The sequence below is a fragment of the Diaphorina citri genome, unplaced genomic scaffold, assembly GCF_000475195.1.
Source record: "Diaphorina citri unplaced genomic scaffold, Diaci psyllid genome assembly version 1.1 scaffold2402, whole genome shotgun sequence".
In the NCBI taxonomy this organism is placed as follows: Eukaryota; Metazoa; Arthropoda; class Insecta; order Hemiptera; family Psyllidae; genus Diaphorina; species Diaphorina citri.
In genome coordinates this window covers 4,810-19,134 of record NW_007379826.1, presented here as the reverse complement: position 1 = coordinate 19,134, position 14,325 = coordinate 4,810, and the positions used below count along the sequence as shown (strand labels likewise).

Genomic DNA, 14,325 nt, shown 5'->3' with positions numbered 1-14,325 from the left:
CACTCACACTCGGCCAGTCTGAGACCCAGATCTGAAGCTTTTTCCCCCGCGCCGACGGTCTTACGGCATCAGTCCAATCTCAGCCAGGGCATGGAACTTTGTCCATATTTGAGACTTTGACATCATAATAGGGCTCTCTAATGCCCGCCACTCACACTCGGCCAGTCTGAGACCTAGATCTGAAGCTTTTTCCCCCGCGCCGACGGTCATACGGCATCAGTCCAATCTCAGCCAGGGCATGGAACTTTGTCCATATTTGAGACCTTAACGTCATAATAGGGCTCTCTAATGCCCGCCAGTTACACGCTCAGATCGTCGGAATGTATGTGGCGGAAAAGGTTTGAGACCCAGCTCTAACTTTTTCGCCACTCAAGTTCCACCTCGGTCTGCTATGGTGTAGATACACCTTCAGTTATGAACCTTGGTGACATTACGAAGAAATCTATGGGGTACACTGTTCATTATCACAAGTTCAACATCAAACAGTTTTTCCCCTTGCAAGTTATTAATGTTTCACCATAATATTTCCCCACACCCATAATTATTATGATACCCAGGTATATCAAGTGGTTACTATGTAAATTCAATAGATTAGATACCTATGTCATCAGTGTACCCTACCCCTACCTGTTTTACAAATTTATTGTGAGCTTTTTTATGTGCTGTTTTTTTTCCCTTGTATGTTTTCCCCTTAATGAGAATTTCTTTGATATGTCATTCTTGTTCCCAGGATTCTTAACGTCATAATAGGGCTCTCTAATGCCCGCCAGTTACACGCTCAGATCGTCGGAATGTATGTGGCGGAAAAGGTTTGAGACCCAGGTCTAACTTTTTCGCCACTCGAGTTACACCTCGGTCTGCTATGGTGTAGACACACCTTCAGTTATGAACCTTGGTGACATTACCAAGAAATCTATGGGGTACACTGTTCATTATCACAAGTTCAACATCAAACAGTTTTTCCCCTTGTAAGTTATTAATGTTTCACCATAATATTTCCCCACACCCATAATTATTATGATACCCAGGTATATCAAGGTGGTTACTATGTAAATTCAATAGATTAGATACCTATGTCATCAATGTACCCTACCCCTACCTGTTTTACAAATTTATTGTGAGCTTTTTTATGGTGCTGTTTTTTCTCCCTTGTATGTTTTCCCCTTAATGAGAATTTCTTTGATATGTCATTTTTGTTCCCAGGATCTCAGAGGTGTCGGTACAGATTTTTCCATCAGTGTGAATAACATGGTATCCAGGAAGGCAGGAGAAGAAGCAGGGTAGGTAAGTCTGATGTCATATTATCATTGGAGTACAAAGTACCTACCTGTGAACCTGTGTCAGTATGTATGTGATTATGACTACGGGTCTTATGATAAGTATAGGTATGTCGTCCTCTATGACTCTATGGGTATTGGGTACTCCTGGGAACCTTACCTATGCCAGTATGTATGGGTCCTGTGATAAGTATAGGTATAATGGTATATGTCGTTATCTATCGGTATTTTGTGATGAGTCTAGGTACATCTAATTTTCCATCCCACCCCCTTAGGAAATTCCGCAGGTTTTCAACTTTTTCCTTCCGCTTCTTTTGTTGAAGAAAATAACCGCGCTGAGGAGTACGGCTTATAGATTTCTTAGGGTGACCTGATTTCAGTCGCCTACGAGTTGGGGGAAGTCGACAAGAATAAGAAGTACTTACAGATGAGAAAATAGACTCATTAGGTGTTTTCTAATGAGTCTATTTTCGCCCAGTTCCAGCCACATTTCGCCTAAACACTAAGCAATGATACCACAACTTCTTACAATGGGCAATGAGACTGAGTCAGAGGTGTCGGTACAGATTTTTCCATCAGTGTGAATAACATGGTATCCAGGAAGGCAGGAGAAGAAGCAGGGTAGGTAAGTCTGATCTGATGTCATATTATCATTGGAGTACAAAGTACCTAGCTGTGAACCTGTGTCAGTATGTATGTGATTATGACTACGGGTCTTATGATAAGTATAGGTATGTCGTCCTCTATGGGTATTGGGTACTCCTGGGAACCTTACCTATGCCAGTATGTATGGGTCCTGTGATAAGTATAGGTATAATGGTATAAATGTCGTTATCTATCGGTATTTTGCGATGAGTCTAGGTACATCTTATGTACTTGATGTTTTAGTGATATACTTGATATAGTGTCTTGGCGTTTCAACCAGTCATGACTAACTCGAGTCTTGAGCCAGAGCCACCCTGTCTATTTCTAGTCACATTACCATTTCACAACACTGTATATACACGCTGTGGAAGGTTTTTTTCCTTCCTACTCCTCCTCGAAATTCTTTGTTGTCTTTCATTAACCTTTGTGTTAAAGAGGAAACTGTTTTTCCGGTACAAAAGAAAATTGCTTATCTCTCTCCTCTCTGCTTTCTGTTATCTCCCCCTTGTGTTTCCTTTTACTCTCTCCTTCTTCACCCATTTCCTCCTCCCCTCACCCATTCTTCCTTCCCCTTTTGACTTGTGTTTCTATCAAAGGATTATGCTTATTACGGCATTTTTTTCTCTCTCGTCATAATCACTTCGTTATAATTTTTGCTGTCTCCTTTTGTTTCGTTTGAGGAGAGGCAAAATGAAATCCCCCACCGACACGCTGACGTTTTGAGTGGAACGTTTGACCTTTTGACTTGTGTTTCTATCAAAGGATTATGCTTATTACGGCATTTTTTTCTCTCTCGTCATAATCACTTCGTTATAATTTTTGCTGCTCCTTTTGTTTCGTTTGAGGAGAGGCAAAATGAAATCCCCCACCGACACGCCGACGTTTTGAGTGGAACGTTTGAGTGGTCAACACTAAGTAGTGGTTAGCTTGGTGACTTCGGATGTGGAGGTTTGGGGTTTGAGTCCAACTCAAGTTGTGGAATTGAGGATAGTGTATGAACCGAAGAACAACACATCTGACAAGCAGCAACTACAAATCCTAATTTCCCATTATGGGATTTTCCTAGGCTGTCATCTAGAAATCTAGATTGTACCTACTGTGTACAATTATTGTACTTACATAATGTGCTTATCTGCACTGCTCGAATGGGACTACAGAGTCCTTTTACCCCAGCAATAAGCTGTATTATTATTATTAATATATTTGTGCTTTATTATTTTTATTATTTTTTTTAAAGGTTTACAATTACATAATAAACAATATAAATACATAGGTACTTAAAGATAAAACCCTAAACCCTAACCCTGTATACTATTACTAGTGTAGTCAAGTGTGTCTATTTGTGAAATTTCAATAATAAATTCTACACTTCGAGAGGGTTTCCAATCCACGTTTTCCTGCTAACCAAGGGCGCCTACGCTTACACCACCGAGGTGTTTCGCCCTTTACAAGACATGTTCAGTACATTACACTATGGGAAATATTGCATTCGAAATTTCAAATATCAATCTTTCCAAAAGCTCCTAGCCTGCAAGCCCCATTAGCATTTTCGAGCGGGGACTTGACGGGACCAATCTTGAAGCGATGAGGCCCCTGTATGAAAATTTCAGTGACAAGAGTTCTAATCAATTTTCCGGTGAATATTATTTTCTTCTCCTCTCGCTGCTTATTTCTTGATGTTTTCCTCATAAACGTCACTCACTCGCAACGTTCAAGCTCAACACTTCATGAAAAGCCTCTGGAAAAATTCAACCTTTTGCTACCGAAGGGTCATTTGAGATCGGAAAAGAAGGCTGCGAATCTTCTTCTTTGAGCGCTTATCACTTATTTTTTTGCGGATGTTTGTGATCAGCACTCTTCCAAACACTGTTTCACATCTTCTTATACTGTCACATAGTATGTTGTAAGTGCTCTAAAGGTGTGTTCAAACATAGTCGACCGGCCGTCGATCGACGAGGTGAATCTACTCGTATGTTGTCGAGGCAGTGTGGACGGTTCAGTCGACATTGATCGACGGCATTTTCTAACGGGGTTTCGCAATGGCTGACGGTGTCGGTGGTATCCAACAATTCACATCCAACTAAACATGCATCGTCTCTCCGTCGTACATTGGTTTTGGCGGTGATTATTCGTGGGGGTTTTTTCAAGTCATTATTCCTTAAATTCCTCGAAATAAGTCTGGCACAAATTTTGAAAAAGAAGGAAGAAGAAAAGATTTACTAGAAAACTTTCGGAAGTGAAAAGCTCTTGAACGAAGACAGCAGAAAATAGACATTTGGAAGCAAAACAATGATACGTAGCTCCTTCCTTTCATGAGCTGTATGCTAGTATATTCCCCAACCCTTTAGTAGGTACTCCGTATATACGTTCCGACATACTATCGTGCACCTACTTCCGAAACGCAAATATTTCAGCTGTCAAGCCCATGTTACCTGGTAAACATAGAGAAGGTAATTTAAAGGTTTTCGATAGTTACCAGCTGCTAGCTTGGCAACTTTGATACACAGTGTCGAAAAAAGTCTGGTCGCAGTTAAATTTGTACAACAAGGAAGGAAACTTGGATACTTGGAATAGGTGATTATAGGCGAAAACTATGTATGAATACTTCAGAGCTGAACACCTCTGGAGTATTCATAACTTAAATCTCAAATGTGGTCTATTTTCTAAGTGTTTCAATATTCTATATCTCCGTCAAAAGTTTTTGATCCATTTTCCGAGTTAATTAAAGGTCAAAAGTTCGAAACGGTACAATTGGCGTCCTAGACACAGAAAAAGAATCCAAAAGCCATTGAATTAACTCGAGACTTTCACCTCACTCTGTATTTCACATAAGATAACCTTTCCTCCCCCATTACCTTCTATTGGTGTGTACATGTATTCAGCAAAGAGTCAATAATTCAAGCTTAGAACGAAGAGAAACAAATGTATTTTTTTTTTTCCTTCGACGGAAAAACGCTGAATAGAACTTCGAGCTCTGGGGATACGGTGGGAGGGGTTTCATTTTTCAACCGTCAATCAAGAAAAAAGAAAAGTCCAAATTTCTCTTACGAGTACACACTCTCTATTAGAGAGTTTTCACCGTCATCACATCGGTTTCAGATATGCGGGTTCAACATGTGGTGAGAATTCCAATTTTCAAGTTTCATCTTTCAACGAAATTTCTCACCATTGGCCGATTGGTTCGACGCTTTTGTAGATCGGACAGATCCAAATAAGTGGGAATATTGATCGGCTTTTAAGATGCCAACCCCACTCGCCACATCCCTCTTGGAATGTAAATGGTTTCTTCAAATCAAATTGATCCCAAGGGCAAGGCAATGCCTAGACCCTTGACAAATGGAGTGTGCCTGAAGGCATGTGATGTATTCCAATCCTCTCAATGTCTCTTAAAGACAAGCAAAGGTCTGAACAGAATTTTCGGATCTAACCAATACACAGATTACGCAGTGAATACATTGGAATTCTTCTTTATGCGACTATTTAGGTTCGTAAGAAAAAAGAAATTGAGAATTTAGGAGGAAAAACGCGAAAGAGAAGTTCTGTAGTTTCAAAAAAGCAGCAACTACAAATCCTAATTTCCCATTATGGGATTTTCCTAGGCTGTCATCTAGAAATCTAGATTGTACCTACTGTGTACAATTGTACTTACATAATGTGCTTATCTGCAGATCTGCACTGCTCGAATGGGACTACAGAGTCCCTTTACCCCAGCAATAAGCTGTACTATTACTAGTGTAGTCAAGTGTGTCTATTTGTGAAATTTCAAGAATAAATTCTACACTTCGAGAGGGTTTCCCATCCACGTTTTCCTGCTAACCAAGGGCGCCTACGCTTACACCACCGAGGTGTTTCGCCTTTTACAAGACACGTTCACCAGGTGAACAAAGAATTCGCCTTCCTGATAAGAAGCCCCTAATTTTATTATTATTTTACAGTCAAAAGCTTCTGCTCCTCCCCTTCCCTCCTCCTGACAAAATTAGAATACCGAAATTATGAATGGAGGGAAAGGGGGACAAAAAGCCTTGTTTTGAATCTTCTTGATTTGATGCGCTTCTTTGCATAAAATAATAAAACAAAACAACAAAAATAAATTGAAATTTCTTATTTTTTACGCCCTCCTTTTTTCGAGGAGCATCTAACTGAGCAGCCTAAGCTTCTGGTAGGCGACGGAAAAAAATATGCCGGATCATATTGTTCCTATTTCCTCTATAGTCAGAGAAAACCTATACAAAATCAGAGCGGGAAAAACAGATGAAAATGCGAGAAAGATAAAGGTAGAAGGAGGAGGAAGAAGAGAAATAATGGAAAATAGATAGATGGAGGGAAGAAGAGAGAGAGAGAGCTGTTAACATTGCTGAAAGAGATAGAAAACAAAATAGACCTTTGAACAGGTAAGTATAAAGTTTCACGAGTTTTTCAGTTTTAATAATTGCATGCAGAATGTAAAAACAAAGGTGAACATAATATTCTGAACACAGAAATATTTAAAATTCTTTCCCTGCCTTTTGCCTCTTCTTTCTCTCCATTCCTACACTGCATTCTTCTTCCTCCTTCTCTTCTGCTTCTCTCATCCTCTTCGAACTCTTTCTCCCCTCTTTTTGTATATTCATCCTCCTCCTATCTTCATTTTCCTCCTTCTCCTCTACCACGTTTTTTCCCTCATTTTCCCCATTAACATAACTCGATGCCAAAGCAGAAGCATTTATTTTATCGTGACGTCACGAACATCCTCCTCCTATCTTCATTTTCCTCCTTCTCCTCTACCACGTTTTTTCCCTCATTTTCCCCATTAACATAACTCGATGCCAAAGCAAAAGCATTTATTTTATCGTGACGTCACGAGTTCAGGCAAAAAATTATCGAAGTAGGAAACTAAAGTCTGCAATGCAGTCGACCCATGGTATGCTGAGAGTCTTCTGCTTTCTCCCTAACATAGTCTGCAAATAGGTAGCAAAATGCACAATAATTGCCGTTTTTAAGCGTTTTATAAAGAATTCTGATGCTGTAGCTAGGATTCCACGGATATTAACTTCGTGAAAAATATGGGTATCACGGACATTATGACCGGAAAGGGGCTTAAATTTTCAAAAGAATAGCTGTGAAAACTACAACTGGGTTCTCTCTGGCCTTCCTGTTGATATAAACAGGAAACAGGGTTAGGCGTTTTAATAACTTTCTACCATACATACCTATTATTAGGATTGAATAGATTTCAACATCTTTGACCTGGGACCATCACCACTATCATCAATGCCATGTTTTCTTTTTTTGCCCTCACTGGGTTTCTTCTCAATAGGAATGACTTGTGTGCTCAGAACTTTGGTCGTTCCTAGAGGTATAATACACTGGACACACTTGGGCATTCTGTCGCTCAACACTTTGTACGGTTTATACGAAGACACCTGTCCGTTCTTCCGAATGATGGTTACGTCCACTTTACTTCCCGACCCCAAGTCGTATAGGATGCCCGCCTTGATAGCGTCTACCATCAGAGTTAACCCTTCCTTCTCTGAGAGATTCTCTTTCCACCCAGCTTCCAGGATGCCCATCGCAGGTTGGAGACCTGTGCCCATGGCGCAGAACTTGTGGCCGTGGGAACTTCCATGTTGAAAGATAGAGAAGAGTTGATTTCCGCCCGCTGAGTCTATGCCACCTATGATGAAGGCACACATGAGATAGCCGTGGTACTTATAAAGCGTCTGCTTGATCATTGTGACCGGGCAGATCACAGGAATGTCCGTGTGAGCTTTGGGGAACTGACACTCCAGATTAGCTTCCACCAGACCGCTGAGGCGTTTCATATCTGCAGCACTTCCAGCACCACAACAGTAGATCTTCTCGGACAACCGGTTGATTTTGGAACAGTTGTGATCAATCAAGATGGAGCTACCCGAGGCATCTTTCATAGTAGCCCGAGTGTCTGCACCCAGGATAACACCGTCTTCATACAGAAGGCCGCAGATTGTGGTTCCCGTCATTTTCATCATGGCTGAAACTTTGTTCAAGAACACTATTCAAAACATACGAGTACAAAATTTATGCGTTAAAAGATGACACCCTCATTAAAACTATTACCTATTCTTAATCCTAAATCAATGTCTAAATCTCTCTCTCTCTCTCTCTCTCTCTCTCTCTCTCTCTCTCTCTCTCTCTCTCTCTCTCTCTCTTTTTTCATCACTTATCTGTTCTTCTTTCAAAAAAGCTCCCTTCCCATTTGTTCCCTCTATCCCCCTTTCCTCTGTCCTCTATCTCTCTCTCTACTAATTCTATATTTCCTTCATTGTAATGTTTTCTTTCTCTCACCACCCACACCTTCCTTGCACTACCCTCTCTCTCTCTCTCTCCCTTGCCACCACCCACCTTTCTTGCACTACTCATCACTCTTTCTTTCTCTCTCTCTCTCTCTCTACAAATTCTATATTTTCTCTATTGTAATGTTTTTTCTCTCCCTCGCCACCCACCTTTCTTCCACTTTCCTCTCTCCTTCCACTTTTCTCCTCTTATTCTTACTTAGCACTCTGCTTCTGTTTGTTTCGCACAAATCAAATCAGTGTCCGCCACTTTATTCTCGAGATGTTTTCTCTCGAGGAGAGGTCACGCTTTGAGAATGACCCATTACCTCCACCCCCACATCAAACCGTCTCCCATGTGTGTCTGCGTCACGTCAGTAGGTTCAATCTCAGCCAGGGCATGGAACTTTGTCCATATTTGAGACTTTGACATCATAATAGGGCTCTTTAATGCCCGTCACTCAGACTCGGCCAGTCCGTGACCTAGATCTGAAGCTTTTTCTGCCGCGCCGACGGTCTTACGTCATCAGTCCAATCTCAGCCAGGGCATGGAACTTTGTCCATATTTGAGACTTTGACATCATAATAGATAATAGGGCTCTTTAATGCCCGCCACTCACACTCGGCCAGTCCGAGACCTAGATCTGAAGCTTTTTCCGCCGCGCCGACGGTCTTACGGCATCAGTCCATGGCTGAAACTTTGTTCAAGAACACTATTCAAAACATACGAGTACAAAATTTATGCGTTAAAAGATGACACCCTCATTAAAACTATTATTCTTAATCCTAAATTAATGTCTAAAATAGAAAGTCCCTATGAACCCTAATAATTCTAGCTAGTCGTCTAAAAATGGTGGCCGAAATCTGTCAAAACCGTTGAGGCTCCTCAGTCCTCCACACTTCTGCCAGATCTATCAAGACATGTTAATTGAATTAGGTAGGTAACCTCTCTATCCCGATCCTTTTGCTTAATTGAAATTTCAAACACCCTTTTTCTTGGCGCTGCGGAGAATTGTGGCCGTGCATCGTCTATCCTGAAAACACCGGGAAAATCGCGCTCGAAAATTTTCATTAAGTCAAAAAACCAGAAACCTTACCTCATCCTTTATTTTCCTTATTTTTCCTTTCCCTTTCCTCCCCCGCCCGTTCATGTAAACTAATATCGTAAAATTTTCATTGTCTATTTTAATATGATTATACAGGGTGACTGTATACGTTTGGATGACGCACTAATCTTGTTCTTATCTAAACATCACAAGGAGGTATACCTTTTCTATTGTTTTCTTAATGGAAACCATTCAATAAACCAACATGATTTATGTGTTGTGTATCGGATTGGATAAAACTATTGTCATCTTAGATCAGTACAATTTGCAAGTTGTTTGAGAACATCTTGGAATTTTACCATACCTACAAGTGCAAGGACCTTAGGACTAATGTAATTATTATTTTATTTACTACTTTTAATGCTGTTTATTAAACTATCTATTCAACTCTCCTGTCAATGTCACCCAGTATGTCCCCGGAATCCCGTGGACACCCCGTATATTTCTAAAGCTCCCAGTTTCCTTTACACCTTCACCATTGCATCCGGAGCTATTCTTAAAGTTTTTATTAGTTCCCTCATAAAGCATTTTACGATATTGTGTAATGTATTTGAATATTAACCTGCCACAATCTCGAGGCAGTCGAAAATTTGCTTACTTTAGTGAAAATGCCTTTGCTCCACATAATCTGTTTAGGGTGGACTTGCATCAGTTGAGAAATTTTTGGTTGTTTGAGAACTTCAATTTATTTACATAATTTCGAAAATGGATGCATATTGATATCCTATGGTTCTGTCTTTTGTAGGAATAGTGCTTCTCAAGTCAAATTGCCTAACATACCTCATCCGTAAAAATTCACAATTTGATTGCCTCTTTCTCTATTGTTTTTTCATTCTCAATGTGTTTTTCCCAGCGTAAACTTGGTAAACCTAAAATGAGAATTACCAAAAGTGGGCCATCTTTGAAAAAGATGTAGGTATACGCAATTACTCACTTTAATGGATCAAACTATCAAGAGCAACTAATTTAGGTAACTTAATTGTAAGTTGTAATTTTCTTATCTTTTAATCAGCTTTGAACTTTGTCACTTGAACATATCCCCGGAGTATAATCCACCCTGTCAAAAGTTTGTTCTGCATGTGAAGATTTCAGCACGTTAATAGAGAGGTGTGTTCAGGAAAGTCTTTGAAACTTTGACTTTTCACTTCATAATTATTTGTGTGCAACTCGTGAATTTTCCATCCCACCTCCTTAGGGAATTCCGCAGGTTTTCAACTTTTTCCTTCCGCTTCTTTTGTTGAAGAAAATAACCGCGCTGAGGTGTACGGCTTATAGATTTCTTAGGATGACCTGATTTCAGTCGCCCACGAGTTGGGGGAAGTCGACAAGAATAAGAAGTACTTACAGATGAGAAAATAGACTCATTGGGTGTTTCCTCGATAAATTTATCTCGCCTGCAATGTCCAATAACTTGTTAGAGTTGTTAGTTCTTCTTGATTTTCAACCAGCGAATCCCAAACGCCCAGTTCCAGCCACATTTCGCCTAAACACTAAGCAATGATACCACAACTTCTTACAATGGGCAATGAGACTGAACAATGTCTAATGTATCGGCAGAGAAAAAATTGTAATTAAGAAAAAACTTCACAACATTTCACTCGAGAAAAAACAAGAAGAACGCGGAATTAAAACAAGGGAGAAAAAATTGTAATTAAGAAAAAACTTCACAACATTTCACTCGAGAAAAAACAAGAAGAACGCGGAATTAAAACAAGGAAAAAAAAAGTGATTTAAAACTTTCCTCTTAAAAGTTACTTTTAATACTGTTTTCCCCTTCTCTTTCTCCGCTTCTTCGCCCTCTTTTCCTATCTTAGTTCCTCAAACTGTCTCCCTTGCACCTCTTCTCTGGAACAGATATCTCTCATTCCATTACTCCCTAAGATCCTTTTAAAAAATTTAGTAATTGAGCTGGATAGCATGAATAAAATAAGTGGAGGGGATATTAAAAAAATCTGCATACGTGTGTAGCGCGCTCAAAGGACTATCCCACTTTCCAAGTACTATCTGGCGTAGTAGAATTGTCCTGGTCGGGGTAGGACTATCTGGCATGGAAATTCTCAATGAATGAGAAGCTCTAAAAAGCCTAAAAATCTGGAGTTTCGTCGTTTCTCCGGAATAGTCCGGAATGTCCCGGTCTTCCCTTGGAATAAAAACAGCGGATATCGAACGAACGATATTAAAGAGCTCACAATTTGACTTTGACACCATTATTACAAAAGCTGGAAAAGCATTAAAAAAATTCGAAATCCAAAAAATCCCTCCGAGCATAAACGAGGAGATTATGGAATGAAAATTCGTGCTAAAAAAAATTGTGCTTTGGGAAAATGGTCGAGTCATTTTTGTTGATACGGTCCCAATAGGGTTTTTAAAGTCCCTAATTAACTAACCCTCCATATATAGCCATTCCCAGTCCCTTACGAAATTTTCTTCCCATCTCCCCCCTCCCATTTTTACTTTTTTTTCTTTTTATTTGTACTTTCTTCTTTTCGACCCATTTTCCATTTCCTTCCCTGCACTTCTTCCTCTGCTTTCTTGTCCTTTATTCGGAAATGTTTTCACAATGTTGTCAGATTTCTCTGTTTGTGTATATGTGTACGTATACGTACGACTATGTTATGTTATTTCTTTTATTCATTCCATGTTCGTAATGGGACAATGGGAGGGAGTATTGATTTTATGTTTGAGATCATCTTTAGCTTTTATTCCAGCGTTCAGTTATAAAGAAAGAATACTTGAACATTTGTCTTTTATTTATGTACTAATCTACATAAATTAAATAAATTTATATTTGTTTTTTGAAATCTGAATACATAACGATGTATCTTATAGGATTTAGATAAGTTTTTCAACTGCCTACCTATTTTCCTACATGGATAAAACCTTGTAGGACTCCAAATTCCAAATCTGAATTGAAAAATGATATTTAAATTTGAATATGTATCTACATAATGACCCTTTTATAGAAAACACATTAACCATACTATATCGTTAATATACTGCCTGTTAGCGGATATCGAACGAACGATATTAAAGAGCTCACAATTTGACTTTGACACCATTATTACAAAAGCTGGAAAAGCATTAAAAAAATTCGAAATCCAAAAAATCCCTCCGAGCATAAACGAGGAGATTATGGAATGAAAATTCGTGCAAAAAAAAAAAGGCTACAATAATAAAAGTCCCGTATAGCTGCCGTCAGGTGCATTGTTTTAATTTGCGGGATAAAACCGTGTTGTTTGTTATTTTATTTATTTCTAGACAGGGAAAAATCCGTACAAATCCCCGCTCTCCCGCGTTGCATACTCGCAAAAGTGTACAGGGGCGTTAAATAAATAAAGTTCAAATTAAATAACTTTGAGGTAAAAACCGACGCGACGGGGGGAAAAATCGAAAGCTTATAATAGGAATGAAATTTACGTGTCCCCCTCTCCTCCCAGCTTTTTCCCTCCTCTCTCTCTCTCCCTCTCACTCATTCTCTCCATTACATACACTCGTTGCATACTCGCAAAAGTGTACAGGGGCGTTAAATAAATAAAGTTCAAATTAAATAACTTTGAGGTAAAAACCGACGCGACGGGGGAAAAAATCGAAAGCTTATAATAGGAATGAAATTTACGTGTCCCCCTCTTTCCTCTATCCCTCCCCCTGGCTCTCTCTCCCTCTCACTCATTCTCTCCATTACATACACACTCTCTCTTACCTATTGTTTCGAAAACATTAATTTTTATTGTGCTCACAGCTGTCGAAATACCTATGTAGGTGCAGATATGGTATAGGTACCAGCCACCTGAAAGGAGAGAGGGGGGAAAAACCTGGGTGCTACAATGTCACAGCACATTGTTCTTCTCAAATTGCCTACCCTATCAGACAATGGACAGATTGGACAGCCCATAAAGGCTTATCTTTCGATTAACCTAATTCCTAAAAACCTAATCACTACCTATCTGGCTAAAAATATTTATGACATAAATCAAGAAACGTTGACGAACAGGATATAGTGCTTAAAAGTACATAAAGTACATAAAGTACCTACACAAGTTGTTTGATGTTGAAGATTGTTCGAGAATGGTGATAGTAAAAATAAACTTCTTGTTATTAGTTACTATACCTACTATCAATGATCTAAAATATTCTAAAAGGACGGTAGGTACCAGCCACCTGAAAGGAGAGAGGGGGGAAAAACCTGGGTGCTACAATGTCACAGCACATTGTTCTTCTCAAATTGCCTACTCTATCAGACAATGGACAGATTGGACAGCTTTGGGCTTATCTTTCGATTAACCTAATTCCTAAAAACCTAATCACTACCTATCTTGCTAAAAATATTTATGACATAAATCAAGAAACGTTGACGAACAGGATATAGTGCTTAAAAGTACATAAAAGTACACAAGTTGTTTGATGTTGAAGATTGTTTGAGAATGGTGATAGTAAAAATAAACTTATTGTTATTAGTTATACCTACTATCAATGATCTAAAATATTCTAAAAGGACATAAGAAGCCCCTAATTTTATTATTATTTTACAGTCAAAAGCTTCTGCTCCTCCCCTTCCCTCCTCCTGACAAAATTAGAATACCGAAATTGTGAAAAAGGAATGGAGGAAAAGGGGGACAAAAAGCCTTGTTTTGAATCTTCTTGATTTGATGCGCTTCTTTGCATAAAATAATAAAACAAAACAACAAAAATAAATTGAGATTTCTTATTTTTTACGCTCTCCTTTTTCCGAGGAGCATCTAACTGAGCAGCCTAAGCTTCTGGTAGGCGACGGAAAAAAATATGCCGGATCATATTGTTCCTATTTCCTTTATCTATAGTCAAAGAATACCTATGCAATAGCAGAGCGGGAAAAATAGATGAAAATGCGAGAAAGATAAAGGCAGAAGGAGGAGGAAGAAGATAAATAATGGAAAATAGATAGATAGAGGGAAGAAGAGAGAGAGAGAGAGAGAGAGAGAGAGAGAGAGAGAGAGAGAGAGAGAGCTGTAAACATATGAGAGAGAGAGA

General features: G+C 39.2%; 1 protein-coding gene across 1 annotated transcript; it reads right to left on the bottom strand.

Moving 5' to 3' along the window:
• Window positions 1–7,038: 7,038 nt before the first annotated feature.
• On the bottom strand, window positions 7,039–8,020 carry LOC103518868 (proteasome subunit beta type-7-like). The gene has a single exon (XM_008483951.3). It carries the CDS (start codon window positions 7,907–7,909, stop codon window positions 7,118–7,120), a length of 792 nt encoding a protein of 263 aa, XP_008482173.3. The 5' UTR covers window positions 7,910–8,020; the 3' UTR covers window positions 7,039–7,117.
• Window positions 8,021–14,325: the final 6,305 nt, after the last annotated feature.

What these genes read in the sequence shown, in the direction of transcription:
- LOC103518868 (XM_008483951.3), bottom strand. Translation starts at nt 7,909, where the DNA reads ATGATGAAAATGACGGGAACCACAATCTGCGGCCTTCTGTATGAAGAC.